At 41.3% G+C, this 19,823-nt stretch overlaps 1 protein-coding gene across 1 annotated transcript in view; it reads right to left on the bottom strand.

Annotated features, from left to right (window-relative positions):
- The window catches only part of AOX1 (aldehyde oxidase 1), a gene marked incomplete at both ends in the record, with an annotated part of 72,905 nt that overhangs the window by 44,476 nt on the left and 8,606 nt on the right, over window positions 1-19,823 (bottom strand). Inside the window, 13 exons of the mRNA XM_084259433.1 lie at window positions 1,052-1,214; window positions 2,167-2,351; window positions 3,347-3,456; window positions 5,059-5,152; window positions 5,329-5,480; window positions 6,298-6,390; window positions 7,356-7,500; window positions 8,065-8,145; window positions 8,807-8,896; window positions 13,028-13,089; window positions 14,826-14,952; window positions 16,762-16,870; window positions 19,332-19,428. Coding sequence (XP_084115559.1) covers window positions 1,052-1,214; window positions 2,167-2,351; window positions 3,347-3,456; window positions 5,059-5,152; window positions 5,329-5,480; window positions 6,298-6,390; window positions 7,356-7,500; window positions 8,065-8,145; window positions 8,807-8,896; window positions 13,028-13,089; window positions 14,826-14,952; window positions 16,762-16,870; window positions 19,332-19,428 — 1,508 coding nt within the window. The remainder of the gene's footprint in view (window positions 1-1,051; window positions 1,215-2,166; window positions 2,352-3,346; window positions 3,457-5,058; window positions 5,153-5,328; window positions 5,481-6,297; window positions 6,391-7,355; window positions 7,501-8,064; window positions 8,146-8,806; window positions 8,897-13,027; window positions 13,090-14,825; window positions 14,953-16,761; window positions 16,871-19,331; window positions 19,429-19,823) is intronic.

The raw sequence follows: 19,823 nt of genomic DNA, 5'->3' as shown, positions 1-19,823 counted from the left end.
AAGGAATATTGAATAGAGGAAGTTTAATGGAAGGTTTCAGACTACAAGGTGAAAGCTTAAAATTAAACCACTTGATTCACTAACCCCCCAAAATTTGTTACTAGTTTACTATTAATTGGAAGAGTCTACAATTGGCTTTACTTTTTCTCTTTATTTACCAGGTGATAATATGTTGTTTATATTGACATCAAGTTTCCATTCTCCAAAATTTGATACACCCTTCTGGTTCTCCATTGTTCCCATGCATAATGAGAAGACATCCCAGAAGGAGTGATAAGAGAACTTTTTGTCTCCTATTTAAAGTGACCATAATGATTTCCAGGCCACATGAAGGATGTCCTTGATGTCCGGCCTAATTTGGTCAGCTGGTGTGGCATGGGATTTATGAAGTCAATATGTTTAAGTCCCCTTTGGATTTAGCAAATTTTCTCTGAGAAATGTCTTTACTTATGTCCTCCCTGGCCGACAATTGTGACTCTAATCTTTTGTCAAAAGGGAGACCAGGGTGATGCTTGCATGATGACAGCTGTTAGGGCAGCCTCCACTAGACGGTCTTCATCACATTCCTCTGAAGCTCTAGGGCTGTTCAGAGCAGAGCAAGCCCTCCGCCTGCGATGATGCAGCTCACAATAACCTTGCAGAGCAGCTGCCATCATCATCTCATAGGTGAGAGAAATGAAGCTGAAGACAGCCAGATGTAAGAAGGTAAACGAGCAGAAGAAATGCTGTGCTTTGCTTTCTCTCTTTGTTTACCTTGTGAATAATTCAAATTATTCACAAGTTTTCTGTAAACCATCTAGACAACAGGTGAGAAACAGAATAACCAAGTGATATTAAACCAAACCTTCATAATTCTGTGCTCTACTTGTGATTCTTTTCCAAACTTACACTGCATCAATGGACAGCCTGCCATATGCCCAGCCAGCCTATATGTCTGTAGTTTGGGTGGTCTTGTCTGTCCTATAACCACTTGGCAGGGGGCCGTTGCCTCTGCGTTAGCTATCACTATAGCTGCCAGTAACATGGACTACTACGGCTCAGATCCATTTACCATTCTCTTCAAAATCTGTGACACTTCCAGGTAGAACTTGAAGAGGAAGCTGATGATGAGTGTCCTCCTGAACTCCACCTTTCCACCTGGAGCCGAGCCTGGAAGGGAGACTTCGTCCAGCAGCAGCCTGCAAGCCTCGTCCAGCATCTTTTCATTCCAGGGCCTGTGGGAGTCGAAAGAGAAGTCTCCTAGCCTCACAGGACTCACTGCCTCACAGGTCAGTAGCATCAAGCTCATGCAGGAATGAGTGCACACTTGAGTCAGTCTACCTAAGCTCAAGTCACAATCTACCACTCCCAGGATACCTGGTCTGGGTCCCCCAGTGCCTCATCTGTAAAAGGAGGATCATAATAGAACTCGTGTCATGCAATGGTCACAAGAAAGAAATGATACTCCTGTAAGGTTCTCAGCCCAGGATTAACTGACCCCTTTATTAAAAGTGGTTCTCTTTTATGGGTTCACTCATTCAATCCTCCCAGTGGCCTGTGAGGCCAGGATGATCATCTCCCTTTGACAGACAAGGAAACCGAGATACCATCAGGTTAAGTAAGCTGACTAATACTAATAGGGGTTGAACTGAGATTCGGACCCGGCCATCTGACTCAAATTCATGCTTTTAATCATTACTCTCTATTACTTCTGAGATGGCAACCAGTACCTAACAAATGCTCAGGATATATTGGCTATAGTATTACCGTTAGAAATGAAAAGCCAGGTGAACAAATGCATTTGGCAATTTATCATAAAACCAACTCTCATAGCCTATTTTTCATTGTGGCAAATTATTCTCTCACAATAAAGAATACAAATTGACTCATTTTGCTTACTGTGTCTATATGACATTCGGAGGTGGGAACTCTCTCTCTCTCTCTCTCTCTCTCTCTCTCATGCACGCGCGCGCACGCGCGCGCGCGCACACACACACACACACACACAGACTGTATGATACTCACTTCGGAATCCAGCAAAATCAAGACATACAGAAATAACCATGAAATTTTGCTAGGATACCAAGCCATTAAGTAAGGAGGTAGTAGGCATTTTTCTTCCTGTGACAGTCTGGCACCCCAAAAAGAGCTGCTCAGTTTCTTGAGTGTAAGGACACAAGGCTGTACCTTCCAATGAGTTTCTGGCAGGCCTTCTCTGCACAGATGGTGGTTGGACCGACACCCCCGTAGGAAATGGACAACTCTCTAATGATGCTGTCTCCATCTCCAAAAAAGACTCTCATTCCTGAATTGACGGTTGCGAGGGCATTCTGTTGCCTCTGGGCTTGTCGGAAAGCTGACACAAATTCCCACTGAAAGCAGAAGTTCAGAGGAACACGTAGACACACACTCGCTGAGTGAAACTAGCAGGGGCCATTTATGGGTGTTGCCTGCTTTGAGCATCATCACACTGTTATGGGCTCAATTGTGAACCTTTCAAATTGCATGACAAGTCCTCATCTCCAGAACCTCACAGTGTGACTGTACTGGGGGTAAAGGTCTTTAAACAGGTAATGACAGTAAAATGAGGTGATTACAGAGGCGTTAGATCAACAAGACAGGGGAAATTTACACAGACACGAACAGAGCAAAGACCGTGTGAAGACACAGTATGCGCTCAGCTATAAGCCAAGGAGAGAAGCCTTAACACAAGCCGGCCCTGGCAACACCCTGATATCAGACTTAGCTTCTAGATGATGAGGATGTAAATGTCTGTTGTTCAAGCCACCCCATCTGTGGCTCTGATTTATGGCAGCTTTAGCAAACTCAGATGCTTCTGTGGGGGAGACTTGATCAGTCTTGAAGTGATAGCATAATTAGTTGAGAGTCATTTCAGATCTTGAAAGCAAGATTTAATCCTGATACTTACTCTGAAGTCCTTCTTTTTCCCACTAAATTCTATTGCCCAAGTATTTTCTTTTAGCTACTTTCACACACACACCTCACCCCCAGATAAAACTAGAGATATATTTTTTCAAATCTTATTTAGGGAAAAGCCTAATGGAACAAAGACTTTTTAAAACTCTATAAGAAAGTAACATTAAAGTTTGGGGTGAGGAGAAGAGAGCGAGGGAGAAAGAGGGAAGGAGGGCAGAGGGGAAAGGAGAGAGGGAAGGAAGGAAGGAAGGAGAGCTCTGATTCCAGGAATGGCAGAGGGACACCCCCAGTAAAACGGACTATTCACACATCATCATCATTTCCACTGAAACACTCAACACCTTTTCTTAACTCACTGTACCTTGGAATTAACAAGTCATGGGCTCACAGGTAAAACCAGGAAGTGGAAAGGACTTTAGGACATTCTTACCTTCCTGGAGTAGGGGATGTTCACTGAGACCAAGATTTCTTCAGGCTTAAGATCTGCATCTGGGCACTTTCTGAGAAACTGCTCATTTAAAGGAATCTGTCGTCCTCCTTCTGTTGAAAAAAAAAAAAAAGACACTTTCCATAGAATCTGTTCTGTCAATTAAACAATCCAATGCTTGGGAAATAATTCTACCAAAAACCTGAGGAAATCAATTGTTCAGGAAAAGAATTGTTTTCCCTATGCTAAATACATCTTTCACCCTTTAAGAGCATCTTACAACTTTCTTTCCTCCAGGTTAGGTCCCACTTTTTTGTCTTCTTTGTTTGCTTGTAAATTAAAATTTCTAGCAAAACAGCCCAGAGGTCAGGAAGGACAGGATTTAGCAGTCTTCTTTATGAACAACACAATTCATGTTGAACTTCATAAGTATGGAGTATTATTAATATCCCTTTTGATATGCTAATCAATTCATTCAACAAATGTTTATTGTTTAACCCGGAGTATTATTAGGTACAATCATGAATAAGTAAATTACCTTTGATGAATTTTTATAATGATAAGGTGCTGTCTTATTTGTTTATATCTTCTTTCAGCACTTAAAGAATTTCTGTTCTTTAATCAATATATGGGAGTGAGGAATTAAGGTTATAATGATATATGACTTTGGGGTGAAAGATAAGAAACTTTTGATGTTCATCTTCACATCACAAAACTGTTTGCCATTATATGATTTTTTTCAAGGGATGTTTCCTAAACTGACAACTCTGCATACAAATTTTCCTCTTTAAAATAGTTTTGTGATTGAGATGATATAAAGAACAGATATTTAAGAGTGGAGGTAATGGAAAGCTAGTTCATATTTTTTAATGGGAAAAAATTATGGAGGATGAAATAGGACTTTCTAGTAATTGTTGACCAAGTTGGAATGCAAGAAATAAATTAAAATTGCTGAACTCAGTTTCAAAACCAAAACGCAAGTAAATAAATGTAGAATGAAGCCCAATCAAAAAGAAAAGGACCTGCCGCCTTCAATGAATGACTGGGTAGAGTACATGACATGTTATAGGGTCACAACACTCCTGTTGCACCTGGAGGAAGTCCTGTACCAAAGGGCATAGAGCGTCTCAACAGCCTACAGGCACATTGGGACACTGACCAACACAGCAACTAACCAACACAAGTGTGTTTGATGTTGGATGACCAGTTCAGGAAAATATCTAGCACAAGTTTCAAAGAGAAAGAGGTGAAGACATTGGGAGTGTGTGGGATTAGACCCAGACTGCTGAACTTTCCAGGCTCCAGAAAGGCAGAGAGAACTGTTACTATTGTAAGGAATAGCTATTCTCAAAACTAGACTTCCTGAGTCTCCAGAGACAAGAGATAAGATGAGCGGGTTTTGGGCCTCCCCTGGTGGCGCAGTGGTTGAGCGCTGGGCTGCAAAGCTGCCCGCAGCCTCTGCAGCACCAGTCTGATCCCTGGCCAGCTGGCGAGGGTCCCACATGGCGCGACAGACCTCTCCTGCGGCGCCTGCTGCTCCCTTCAGCAGTGTATTTCATCAGTCTGCCTGTTCTGTTCCCCGCTCTCTCTCTGGTGAATTCTCTCACCCTCCCATGCTTCTGACCCAGTGCTTATATAAATAAATAAATAAATCTTTAAAAAAAAAAAAAAAAAAGATGAGCAGGTTCCATAACTCCCAAGGAATTACCACTTACCTTTTGATAGCACGTTGAGGGTGCAGTTGCCCACAGCCAGGAGGGGATTCAGATCTGAATCTAGATGCCTGCTCATGATGTGGCCACCTAAGGACTATAAAATAGTGAATTGTTTGCACAACAGTTGTAATTATTAAAATACAAGGGATAAAATAAGAATTAAGCACTATTTTGGAGAAATATTCTTTATGTCTATTAGAAAGAGTAAAAATATCATAATTTGTCCGGGACAGTCACCCCAGGGTGACACCAAAGCCATCTAATACATACAGCCATGTTCCTGATCTGGGCCCCGGCCAGAGTTCCCAAGTGCTTCAAGAGAGCACAGTATGTTTGTGTCTTCTCCTCTGGAAGCTTCTGGATCACATCAGCCAGAATGTCCTTCACTTGAGCCAGGCTGAGGCCGGCACCTAGGGTCAGCCCTGAAATACAATCACTTGTAAATAATGTAATGTGGTCACTGCTGACTTACACTTGTCCACTGGACACAGGTTACACATAGGGGAACTTCCTGCTCAATAGGAAGCAGGACGCTGCCCTGCTTGTTGTTGTTGGTGGTGGTGGAGATGTCGATGGAGAATAGCAGGAGGTGGTGGTAATGGTGGTAGGAATATGCAGCAGTGATGGTGATGGAGATGGTAGTGGTGGTGCCAATGGAGCTACAATTTTTGAACACTCGTTGTGTCAATTACAGAGTAGAACACTTCACAGAGTCTCCTGGGATCCTATCAAAGCTTTGAAACATTAAAAGCCCCATTTTACAGATGAAAAAACAGAATCAGTTACATAAGTTCTCTAAGTCCTTGGAGCTAATACATGATATTGTCAAGAATTAGACCGCAGATACCAGACTGACATTTATACTGCTTTTCATCATTGCCATTAAATGAATTTACTCTATGAGAATGGAAAAGCCAGTCTGCAAGCTGTTTAATACATAAAGGCAGTTTTTCTCCTCTTTATCTTATATCGGGGGCAGGAGGGTACTCTTTATATGTACTTGTTACATTGCTCTGATATGGCAAATAAAAGTTTTTTTCAATAAAACTATAACTGTTTAGACAATGGGTGTTTCTGTACCTACAGAAAATTTTCCCCTGACCCTCCTCTAGATTATCATTATAATACACAGAAAAAACTCTGTATACTTTTATTAGGAATAACTCTTTGTCTTTTGTTCAAAGGAAACAAACTGATTTATGTTTTTAAAATAAGAAAACAGGGCCCTTAAGGACTCACCATTATGTGCACAATCCACAACATTTAATTCTTCAATTCTATCAGGAGAAATTATAACTGGGTGAAAGACACCTTTAAATTTCACTTGAGGCCCTAAATGATCAGAAAAAAAAATAAGACTTGGATAAAAGGGGGCTAACCACCCTTTACATTTTGAAATTGTGATTAAAACCAGTGCCTTTAAATATATAACAATTACAAGTCTTTCTAGCTCTCTGTTCACTGCCAAATCACACATACAGAGAATGGCCACATGGGTTTTCACTAGATGTGGAAGGCTTTTCGCCTGAAAAGCCTGAAAACTTGCCTGTTGAGTTCAAGACAACTTGTAATGTATTTAAAATTCTCTTTTGGGAGACTTGAGGTGGCTCCTCAAAGTAGCAGGCAGTCAAAGTGAGTTTACAATAGCTACAATAGAAAGACCCTATAACTTCCGTTTAAGAAAACATAATAGGGCCTCCCTGGTGGCTTAGGGGTTAAGTCTCAGTACTATCACCACCACGGCCCACCACAGCAGCCTGATTTAGATATCCAGGCAGGGAGCTGACCCACATAAAGCTCAGCAGACCTCCCCTGTCTCGCCTGCTGCTCCCCTTAGCAGTGTATTCCAGTAAATCAGCCCATTCTCCTCCCCACTCTGTCGCTGGTGAATCCTCTCACCTCCTTGTGCCTCTAGCCAACACCCCAGTTCTTCAACGCCAAAAAAAAAAAAAAGAAAACATAATATACCTACTGAGACACCAGTAAGGGAGGAAACAGGGAGCAATTTTAAATATAAGTCCCAGATCAATCTCCACATGGAAAGCCAGGGCAGCTGTCTGATTTGTTAGAGAGAGGGACTCCTGGGGGCAACTCTTGGTACTGCTCTGATTAGGGGCAATAGGTATTTACTTTTGTAACGGAAGTTGTGAAAGTCTCCTGAGCCATGCTCAGGAAGCCGGGTCTAAATGATGAGGAATGCTATTTCTGGCTGCTTTTCCTGAGAACATGCATAAATGAGGTCCTTTCCTCCCAAAGTATTTCTCCATTTCCTCAGAAGTTCCTACAGTTCTACATACCCACAGAAGTGTTCCCCATGACAATAGGGGCCTGAGGATACTGGACTTTAGTTTCTAGAAGTTCCTTCAGAGTCACTGGGGAAATCCATGTCATCCTCTCACCATTGAAAACTCTGGCCCTTGGTGGTTGTTTCTCAGCCATTATCTGTTGAAAATTAGATTCTATATTAAGTCATGGCAACATGTCCTCCCTTTTCTGCTCTATCTTCCTAGGAATAGAGAAAGGAAATAGAGATCATTCTAAAAAATAAAAATGACCTAAAAGTAGAGTGTTACGAGGGCCCAGAGATCAGGACAAAAGTATAACAATATTGCCTACTCCTCAGGAGACTGTTCCCATGTCTCTCCCTGTGGTGCTTTTATAGTTCAAAGGAATTCAGTATTGCCTAAGCATATTTTTACATGCTTAATTTTGTCAAATCAGTCTAAGGAACAGTAAATGTCAGCAAAGCTGGAAGGAGAAAAACATGTTTACATCTAAGAATGTGGAGATGTCATTTCAGGACTTTCTATAGACACCTGCTGCTGGCTACAAGCCACAGCCCTGTGGTGACCCCACCCGCATCGCCATCCCTACCTGAGTCCATGGTCTTTAGACCTCGGGTATTACCTATTTACTAGTCAGCGCCTGAGAGACCCCCAAACAAATATGCTTCCTGACACTTCACCATGAATTCCTCTAGGACAAGCTCAACTTGGCCTTACTTACCATTAGCTCAGGAGGAAATATCAGCTCCTGAGAAGGATCCAATGGCAGAAACTCCTCTTCTGAGAAGAGTTTTGCATTTATCTTTAAAAGAGAAAGTAGCAGAAGTTATTGTTATTGGACAGATCTTACCACTTTCAATCTATTGTGAAAGGATATTGGAGAATACGGATAGATGGTAGACTGAGAAAGGTCAAGGGGTCAACTTCAACCCCTGGGCTCAAAGTCAAGGTCTCTAACACGACAGGTCATTAGAGACTAAGGGCAGATGTCAATGGACCCCGAAAGCCCTCACTCTCTGCACATCCTCTTTGGAGCCTGGGAAAGAGGAGGAGGCAGGCAGTGGCACCAGCACAAGGAAAAGCAAGATTATTTTCCTGAAAGCCTGTCTCCTCTCACTGCTCCCTCCATCTGTTCTTCTATTTCCCTATATATCCTGCTTTGCTTCTGACCCTTGAAAAAGGTTTTTTTGTTTGTTTGTTTGTTTGTTTGTTTTAAACAGAGACATTAAGGGATCAATGTCTTTCTCCTAAAGGGATATATTTGAATGAGATGAATATCTGGGATGAGGAATGAAGTTGTTAACATACAATTTTTTTTAATGGAGATGGAGTAAGAATGAAAGAAGGGACATGTTGAAACCCTTCAAATTAGTCAACTTGGTCAGTTGTTTATTCTTCCTAAGAGTAAGCTGATCAATGTTCATATCCTGAGAAAAGCTAATAACCTAAAACATTTCACTGACCTTATTTCCTTCTTCAAATTCTGGCAATCCATTCATCCCTTGATCTAAACAGCAACCTCCATTTACTTTATTTTGACAGCAGCCAGATGTCTAACAGGTTAAAAAAAACAAATAACCGGTAATTAATATTGAGCATTTCTTTCAGTTTTATTGATGTATAATGGACAAAAAATGTATATATTTATAGTGTACAATGTGATGTTTGGCATATATATATATATACTCTATTAAATGACTACCACAATCAGTGCCTCCCCTGGTGGCACAGGCGATTGAGCGCTGCACTGTGAAGCTGTCCGCAGCCTCTGCATCTCCATTTTGATACTGGCCAGCTGGCGAGGGTCCCACAGAGTGCGGCAGACCTCTCCTGTCTCACCCCACTGCTCCCCTCAGCAGAGTATTTCATCAATCTGCCTGTTCTGCTCCCCACTCTGTCTGTGAATCTTCTCACCCTCCCACACATCTGGCTGGTTCTTGTATGAATAAATAAATCTTTAAAAAATAAATACATGGATAAATGACTACCACAATCAGGTTAATCCATCACCTCACTTGGTTACCATTATGGTGAGAACACCTGAGGTTTCCTCTCAGCACATGGTATTATTAACTATAGTTACCAGTCTCTGGTAACCACCATCCTACTCTCTGTTTCTATTAGTTCAACTTTAATTTTTCTTATTTATGTATTTATTTTTAAAGATTTATTTTATTTATTTATGCATATAAGAGTTGGGGTGTAGGCCAGAAGAACGGAGAGGATTCACCAGAGACAGAGTAGGGTACAGAACAGGCAGACCTACTGAAATACACTGCTGAGGGGAGCAGGTCTGCTGCACCATGTGGGTCACCTCCTGGGCAGGGATCGAAAACTTGCCTCAGTGGCTGGCAATAGCTTGATAGCGCTGAGACTTTAACCCCTGCACCGCCAGGGAGGCCCAATTTTTCTTCTTTAGATGCCACACATAAGTGAGATCATACAGTATTTGTCATTCTCTGGCTAATTTCAACTTAGCATAATGTCCTGTAGATTCATCCAAGTTGTTTCAAATGGCAGGATTTCCTTTTGTCTCGAATATATTATATATTTATATATAATATATATGTTTGTATGTATAAGTATACACACACAGGTGGATAATGATGTGAAATATTTAAGTCTGTCAATAGATACTTAGTTTGTTGCCATATCTTGATTATTATAAATAAAGCTGTAATGAGCATGGGTGTATGCAGATATTTCTTCAAGGTACTGATTCCTTCTCCTTCAGCTATATTCCCAGACATAGAATTGCTGGATTTTATGGTACTTCTATTTTCCATACTGTTTTCTAGAGTGGTTGTACCAATTCCTATACCCAGCAACAGTGCATAGGGGCTCTCTTTACTCCTGTCCTTGCCAACACTTATCTTTTGACTTTCACCTCCTTGGTTAAATTTATTCCTAAGTATTGTATTGTTTTTGATGTAAGTGGGATTCTTTTCTTAATTTCTCTTCCTGATAGTTTTGTTGTCAAATGTCTACAATTGCAATTGATTTTTGGATGTTGATTTTGTATCCTGCAACTTTACTGAATTAAGTCTAACATTTTTTTTTCTTTTTCTGAAGTCTTTTGGGTTTTTTATGTATAAGATGATTGTCATCTGTAAATGGAAACAATTTCACCACTTTTTTCTAGTTTGGGTAGCTTTTATTTCTTTTTCTTGCCTAACTGGTTGGCTAGAACTTCCAGTACTGTGTTAAACAAAAGTGGTGACCATGAGCATCCTTATCTTGTTCCAGATTTCATTCATTGTGTTCAGCTCCAGAATTTCTATTTGATTCTTTTTAAATTAGTACCATTTTTCTCTGAAAAAAGTTCAGATATTGTTTTCCTGATTTTACTGAACTGTCTTTCAGTGTTGTCTTCTTGTTCTCTGAGCTTCCCTTAAAACAGCTGTTTCGAATTTGTTGTTGGGGAAAGCAGATCTCTAATTCTTTATAGCCTGTTTCCGGAAAACTACTGTGTTCCTTTGGTACTATCATGTTCCCTTGATTTTTATGTTCTTTGAAGTTTTTCATTACTTTCTTCATATTTGAAGAGGCAATCATCCCCTTCAGTCTTTATTGAGAAGCTTTCAGAGAAAAATATGTTCTGTCATCCCTACTAGGGATCCTGAGGCCTCCTCAGACCCTTTCTTTGGATATGCTTGCTCCACACTTCTTGCTTCTTTTGGCGGGGGAGATGGGTATTTTTTTTTTAATTTTAATTTTATTTTTATATTCTCCATACAATTGTAACCCCCCTTATTTTGACCCCAATCCCTCCTTTTCCTGCCCCCCACCCACCTTGATTCTGCAAAGCCCTGCCAGGTGCTGACAGCTTCCTACTTGTTTCCATATGGCATTGCTTTAGGCTCAAGCTACTCTCAAAGAAAGTCTGGCAACTTTCTGTGAGTGCTAATAGCCAAACTGCACTCACTACCCTAGGGCAGGCTCAGGAAACCAGTCACTGGGTAGGGGTGTGTGAGAATGATGTACACAGAGCATTGGCAGTACCATGGGCCAGTAGAGGGATCTACATGCAAGGTGTTCCCAACAGCTCATGGGTGGACTGAGAGTCCTCAGAGAAGGATCCATGTCACTTTGACACCCAGTGCAAACCCTGGCTGCTGTTGTCCCTGTCCCTCCCTGCCCCATAGTCACACAACACACCTCAGTATCTGGATGGGGTGGGAAAAAATGGGCCTATCTGACACGATCTTCACACTCTGGTGAAAACTGGGAACTCACTCATATACTCTCACTGTTTCCTGTAGAAGAAATCATGGACTGACAAAGTCCCTCTTGGCATAAGCTGTTACCCCTTGGAGAGGAAAACTAACCTTTCTAAAACATCCAATGCTGGATTTTTCACACAAGAACATCTTCACTGGCTTCCCAGACTTTTCTCCAGGCACTCTCGTCCATGGGTGATTGTCAAAATTGGTATTCTTTAGGAAGAAGCAAGTAAAACTCCCACCTCACCATTCTGTTGATGTCATCCCCCTCTGGCCTAAGCCTTGATTCACATCTGGCACCTAGCTGGGAAGGCAGCTTGTCTGGCCTCAGAAGGGAGCTTGTCTTCAGGGCTGATTTCTGAAGCTGAAGATGAATGCTGGAGCCCAGCCAGGAAACAAAATCCCTTCTACTAAGTTTTACATTAAACAGTGGACTATTAGTTGAAATGTAATATATAATAGGTATTATTAAATGTTATGAAAGAGAGCCACATGTACTCAACCATGTCCAAACTAACTTCTAATAAGAAATCTAAGCTTGGGTCTCCTTGGTTGTGCAGGGGTTAAAGTCTCAATGCTATCAAGCTATCACCAGTCACTGAGGTCAAGTGTTCCATCTAGCCAGCCAGAGAGGTGACCCACATGGTGCAGCAGACCTCTCCTGTCTCGCCAGCTGCTCCCCTCAGCAGTGTATTTCAGTCAACTCACCTGTTCTGTTTCCCACTCTGTCTCTGGTGAATCCTCTCAACCTCACCCCCCACCCCCCGCCGCACCTCTGGCTTACACCCCAGTTCTTGTATGCATAAATAAATAAATCTTTAAAAAAAAGAAATCTAAGCTTATGAAAAATTTTGAATAGCAGTGGTTATGAAATAAATTAACATGAAAGATCTTATAGCAAGTCTGGCAACATAGCAATAAACATATAAATATTAACAAGCATTACATTATTCTATTCTTATTTTTAATGTGCTGATTTCATAGTTTAACTTCTAAAGGGCAATCTTATGTCCCTCATCTCAAAGTTGTTTGTCATCTATTCATTCAACAATATTGATTAAGCCGCGGCTCCCTCTGTGCCTGGTGACCAGCCCTGCACAGGAACTGCCTCTGCAGTCTGGCATCTCGCTGTCTGGCGAAGAGACAGAACAGCAAGTGGACCACCATACCACAGTGTGACCAAAGGGCTGCAGGAGAGTGGGGCAGGGCACCCCAGCTCAGGAAAGGCCCCCTGAACAATGCATCACAGCCAATGTCAAGGAGCTTGGGTGCTCAGGGGCAAGTTTGGTGCATGAGAGTAAGTGCCCTGCTCGAGATTAACTAACAGCAGGAACTACAGACCTGGGACAAGCCCGACCTCTAATTAATAACAACAGTTCCCATAATCACACCTGACAAGCCGTGCTGTTTCCTTTCACTGGGGGAGAAAGTACATTCAGTACCATGTTCCTTTCTACTTACTTTACAGAAAGTCTTGCAGGCATCAATTATGGGCCTGTATCCAGTGCAACGGCACAGGTTACCTGCAGGAGAAACACCCATCTCTGTTACTCACGTAAGCTAGAGAGATTTACAGCCTGCCAATGCAGGATGGACAGAGGAACCTGTCCCAGAAGGAAGCCCTGTTGACATTTTAAAGATTTATTTATTTATTTGTTTGTTTGTTTATACAAGCACTGGGTACAGTCAGAAGCGCGGGAGGGCGAGAGAATTCACCAGAGCCAGAGCGGGGAGCAGAGCAGGCAGAAGGACTGAAGCACACTGCTGAGGGGAGCAGCGGGTGGCAGGGGAGGTCTGCGTGCTATGTGGGACCCTCCTCTGGTGTCAGGGGAGCAGCCGGGGATTGAACCGGCACTGCAGAGGCTGCAGGCAGCTTCGCAACCCAGCGCTCAACCGCTGCGCCACCGGGGAGGCCCCCTGTTGATATTTTACTTCAACTAATGTTTAAAGTCAGATTTTTTGGTCAGCAACTTGGGATAGTTGGTTGAGAGTCTTAACAACTCAACTGCTTGTACTTTCTCTCTGTGAAAGTTTTCATATCCTGTCCTGTGACAGGTGCTCAAAGAACACAATGATTTCAAGCCCAAGATTCTTGGTCTAGAGTTACATTCAACTGCTAATTTTCAGTTGATGGAGATATCAAAGGCCTTATATAACAGGAAAGGTAATTATTAAACTTAGGAAGCACTGAAATGCAACTTAAATCACAAGACCAGTGTTTCTTTCACAGTGGCCCAAATGTTACATTCTCCTTCCACTCCCAAATGCTTTATTATATTTAAAATACAAAGCCACTGGAAACAAGCTCTCTGGAGTTAAGCCCCAGAAATCTTCATTTTTTACAAGCACTCCATGTAAAACAAGCACTCTCAAATTTGAGAGTGTTTTGTCCCTTGTTCGTGTGATAAGCAATCATGGAATCAAATGCATAATAAGACCTAAAGGAAATCAGGCAGAAGGTGGTTTATATGCTGCGTCTCTCTGGTCTTCCCTGGAATGATTTTGCAGAGGACCTGCACACCTGGGCTTTAGGCTCATGTTCTCTAGCAGAGAGAGGTCTGCAGAAGCAGGAGATGAAGACAAAATGAGCCATGAAAGGTTTAATCAGAAATAGGACCTGGAAGGTAGGCTGTTATTTTTTTTCATTATTTAAAATCTTATTAATGGAGCTTTCCTGTACTCACATACACACTGAGTTCCTGAACTTGATAAAATAGCACTAAAGACAATTCTTTGAAACACTGTCACCAAAAGACCTGAGTCTGCTTGATTCCACGTTGTATTCAAGAGCCTCTGATAATTAATATGGTCCTAAAAGAGCCACCCAACAGGGGAGAGCAGGGTGAAAGGGCAGCACATGGAGAAAACTGGATTCTCTCTAAGAGTAAATAAACTAGCTTTGTAATGATTACAAAAATTAAGCAAACAATAAAAAATGAACGAGATTCTTACAGACAAAGACATAAGAAATACATCAGCCAAATGAAATGTGTGGATCTTGCTTGATTCCTGATTTGACCAACTCCTCTGCTGATTGGTGGGATAACTATGGACAAATTGCTCTTTCTTAACCTGAGTTTTCCATCTCTGAAATGTGAATATTGCTTATCTCAATACATTTATTGTAAAGAGTAAGGGAAATCATCTTTATAGCATTTAGAACTGTTTGTGGAATGTGGTAGGTGCCCAGAATTACCTCGCATCATCATCATAAATGTAAGCGTGCGCATGCACGTGCACACACACACACACATCTTACCATCAAGGGCATCAGTTAACTGATTCAGTGTGGGTTCCGGATGGTTCCTCAACAGGGTGTAAATGGACATCACCATCCCCGGGGTGCAGAATCCACACTGCGTGCCATGACACTTGGCGATTCTCTCCTGGAAGCACACAAAGTTTAGCACTGCAGAATCTTGGGTTTCATCCCATACCTACTAAATCAGAACCTCCCTTTAGACAAAATCCCTAGGAGATGTGTAGACACAATAAGGTTAGAGAAGAGGCCCCAGAAAATTCTTCTCAAGCTAGTGGTCTTTCTTTCTTGGGCTGGGGGATTGCAAATACTGGTCCTCCCCAGCTTTTGCACTTCATTAACAGTTCTAAGCCTCACAACCACCAGGGATACTTTAAAATTTCTAGAGCCCAAGCAACACCCCAGAGCTATTGACTTAGAAATTCTGGGAGCGGGGCACAGACACAAGTTTAAAAAAAAATTCCCAGGTGGTTTCAATTTATAGTCCAGAATGGGAGTCACTGAGACAAAGGTTATTCCCTGGAAATTCTTCAGAGAAATGAACCAAATTAAACTTGAGTTCAGAAAGAGAAAAAACTACTTCAATGATTTCCCCAGTGCTTTCTCACTGCCTGCTACTGCCTTACAGCTTTGGCACATGGGTGTTTGTTTCCAAAGGATCCTCAGAAAACAATCCAGAGGCAACAAACTCCCTTTATTTCTCTTCTAAACTTCCCCTACTCCCCAGCACTTGTGCTTTGAAGTCTGGCTTCAAAGGCACAACCCCATTTTGGAAGCTGTCTGGCTACGTTGCCACCATAGGTGCTCAGCAGAGGGTACTTAATGAAAGGTGTTTTCATGCCTATGAAAAGTGAAGACTCACAAGATTTACAGGCAAGATTTCATAAAAAAACAAACATAACCCAAGATTCCTTCAAGCCCAGAGAATCTGAAGTTTAGCTATTTTCTATGTTGCCCCCATATTCCCTCTCATCCACTCTCCTTACAAGTGACTCCCATTAACAGCGATAAAAACAAGTAGCAGTAACATTTCTATGGGCAATGAATACAGGATTTAAAGAGTCAGGAGTCTGAATGCCCATCCACTTGAGGCAGAGCTATAACAGGGTGCTGGCTAAGCCTCAACATTTACTGACAACTCATATTATTTGTCTTTGAATAAACCTTGAATTTAACAAATATTTTTAGTAGCTGAGGTTTCAGTTCAGATTTAAAATCATGTTGTTTTCCATTATATATATAATATATATGCATATGTATATACACTATACACACACAGATATGTACGTATATATGAACAAAATTAGATCCCTTGGTGCCTGTAATTCTCTTTTGTTTGAGTTTGGAAGTGGTGAGATAGACAAATCCCGTTTGATTAGAACATAGAAAACAGACCCAGTGGCTGTTAGGTTTCTTAATAAAGATAAAATCCTCTGATCTTCCAAAAGCATCTTTCCAAGGAATCAATCACAAATACCCACACATTCCAGTTTTCACCCTTGGCCCCCAGCACAGCTTCATCTGTTGGCAGTAACCAAGCAGCAGAGCCAGACTACTCCCCTCTGTTAATAGCAGGAACTCATCACATCATTAATAATGTTTTCTCTTATTATCTTTTTCCGACATCGTTGTAGTTCCCACAGTTCTCCTGCCACCATATCACCCGTGAACCATCACCATATTCCCTTGTGTTCTTCCCTCCCCTATTCCGACCCCCTCCCTCTTGCTTGCTGTATGCCTCAGATCTATGGTCAGCTTGCTAGTTTTAGCTTTCTCTTGAACTTTTGTTTAGTGAGAACTGCTGATATTTCTTTTTCCTTCTAACTTATTTGAGCTAGCATAATCAATCCCCTCCAGCTCCATCCATGTATTAATGGTTTTTGCATCCCATACCCCATTTCTTCAGAAACCTTGTGAAGAAGAGGTACATTCTCACCTGAACAGGATGAATCCTGGTCTTGGTACTTCCTATGCCTTCTACGGTGGTGATGGCAGCCCCATACAGAGAGCAGATAGGGGTCAGACAGGCATTGGCTGGATAATGCCTTTGAAAAGCCAAAGGAAGCAAAAATTACATTGTATCCAGTGGGGAAGGGCAGAGCATTCACTGAGCACCTCCAACACTTGGCTATGTATGATGTCCCAGGTCTGGCACAGATTTCTTTCTCCTTAGCTCATTCTAGAGAAGTAAGATCTACACTCAAAGTGATTTGCTCAGTCAGCTGGAGTGTCAGAGATGGGATTCAATTCAGGCCTCCCAATTCTAACCCTAGAACAGTTTCCCCTGTCTTTGTTTTTCCTCTTGAGTGAGGGCCTGGCATTTTCCTTTCCAGTCACATGTGACCAGTTACCTAGAGCACATTCCATCTTCCAGGCTGATGCTGAGTCAGGGTTTGGCTGGGCAGTAAAATGAAGCAGATTGTGCTTCAGAAAAAGAAATATAGTGTTGGAGCACTCCTCAAGCCCATGAGCCTACTGTTAGAAAATGTCCAACTTAAAATGACTCCTAAAATGTTCTCATTTGCCACAAGAATGATAAATAATCAATAAATTCATGAAACTAATGTTCAGCTTCCAAAGCAATCAAAGGAGATTCAAATTAAGCAATGAAGAACAACACCATTTTTATCAAGAAAATGACAAAGATGTTTTAAAATTATAGTATCCACTTTTAGTAAAGGTTTGGGAAAATGAAACTCATATAATGCTGATAAAACTAAAAATTGATAATACTTTTCTGTGAGACATTTCACTGGAATGCATAAGAATCTTTAGGATGCATATATTCTTTTACCTTGCAATTCTAACTTTAAAGATGTGTCATAAAGAAATAGTAACAGACATAAATATATTCATGAATTCTACTGCCACATTGATGATAATGAAAAGTTAAGAATAAGCGACCACTATTTGTAGATCAGTTTAACACACCTGAACCACTGAAGGTACACAATCATTAAACTTATATTTGTTACTTGAAAAATATTCATGAGAAGTTAAGCAAAATATACAGGTTCCTAAATGGTATAGGTAGTATGTTTCTACATGAATACACACAAAAAATAAAGATTGAAAGGATATTATTCATTTATAAATAAATGTAAATATTATATTTATTGAGTACGATGTGCCAGGTAGAGTTCCACATGCTCAGATTCATTAGCAAATAAGGTAAATAAAATCCCTGCCTTTGCAGACACATTCTTGATTCTAGTTGAGGGAAGAGAGACAACACTCATGCACATAGATGTCACACACATACACACTCACACACACATAAATTGCGATGTGAGAAGTGCTATGAATAAATTCACATAGGCTAAGGGAATAGGGAGCTACAGAAGTGAGGTAGACATGGTTACATAGGAGGTTATCAGGAAAGATTGACAATGGGACATTTTGGCTGAACCTAAATGATTTCAAGGAGGTGGATATGAAAAGTTATAGAAGAAATAGAAGGACAGGTAGAGGGACAATACATGCATAGGTCCTGAGGCAGGAATAAGCTTTGGGACAGAAAGAAGGGCAAAAAGAAGACCGGGAAGGCTGGAGCATAATCCGTACAAAGGGAGTGGTAGGATTCAACGTTGAGAGACAGGCAGGAGCAAGGTAGGTAGTGGTAAGGGTCAGAAGTTTGAATATTGATTCAAAGATAACAGAGCTCTCAGTTCAAATGTAGAAAGTCATAAAAGACCTTTACTCTAAAACCAAGCCATATAAACTACATAACCACAGTTTTAAAAAAATTCATCAGGGCCTCCTTGGTAGCGCAGCGGTTGAGTGCTGGGTTGCGAAGCTGCCCGCAGCCTCTGCAGCGCTGGTTTGATCCCCGGCTGCTCCCTGGCCACCGGAGGAGGGTCCTACATGGCATGCAGACCTCTCCTGCTGCCCGCTCCTCCCCTCATTAGCAGTGTACTTCAGTCCTTCTGCCTGTTCTGCTCCCTGCTCTGGCTCTGGTGAATTCTCTCACCCTCCCGCACTTCTGACTGTACCCAGTGCTTGTATAATTAATAAATAAAAATAAATAAATAAATAAACAAATAAATAAATCTTTTTTAAAAATTCATCAGATGCTGAGTATGTAAAGAAACTCAAACTAAATTCCATTAGTATAGCCTTCATAACACAGAATAGAGAATGCACTCTGAGGGGTAGGGAGGTGGGTGAAAGCAGCATCAGTTAGCAGGCTTGATAGTAATATGTTGGTGTGATGATAGCTCCGCTGTCATTTCAGTCCTCCCTTTCCTACCCAGACAGCACAGGGTGTCAGACAGTCTTTCAACTTTCACGAGGGAATCCTTGGACCAAATATTATCTTCACTGACAGGACATTTTTTTCCTAACCCATTCGTATTCTTGTCTGTCTCGCTTATCATCGTATTCCTAATGCTATCGCAATTCCTACCACATGGTAGGTGCTCGTTGGATATTTACCAAATGATGATGCTTAAAACAAAGTTCAAAACTGTAAAAATTCAACCAGATCTGGATTTTGCTACAAGGTACCTTATCTTCTTGGTAATAGGGTTATATCGTGATATCATCACTGTGCAGGCACCACAGCCTCCTCCTCCGCAGCCATACTTGGTTCCTGTGAGTCGGACTGGAAAATGCATAGTTAAAGATAATGTGTTCTCCATAATTGTCTTTCTAGAATAGAACTGACTTCAGGATACAATACCATCAAAGATTCTTAAACATATGATTAAATTCAATCCATAGTTATCAAAGGATGTATATGTCTTTACTGCTATTATTTAGAATTTTGTAAATTCTTGATTTCTATTTTTGTGTTATAACTTATTTCTCCCCTTTCAAAAAAAAACCTGGACCCCAGGTTGCCAAAAAAGAGGGAAACCCCCCCCCCCCCGCAAGGAAGGGATTTAGTATTTGGAAGTGTGAGTACATTGCATACTTGTTCTCACCATTATCTGTGACTCTGATAACATACATGGAAAGATGTCAGATTGCAAATAATTCTTGGAATACTTGTGTCAT

Source organism: Talpa europaea (genome assembly GCF_964194135.1).
Source record: "Talpa europaea genome assembly, chromosome: 1".
Taxonomy (NCBI): Eukaryota; Metazoa; Chordata; class Mammalia; order Eulipotyphla; family Talpidae; genus Talpa; species Talpa europaea.
Note: the sequence above shows the minus strand (reverse complement) of the source record. Positions and strands in the feature narration are given on the sequence as shown.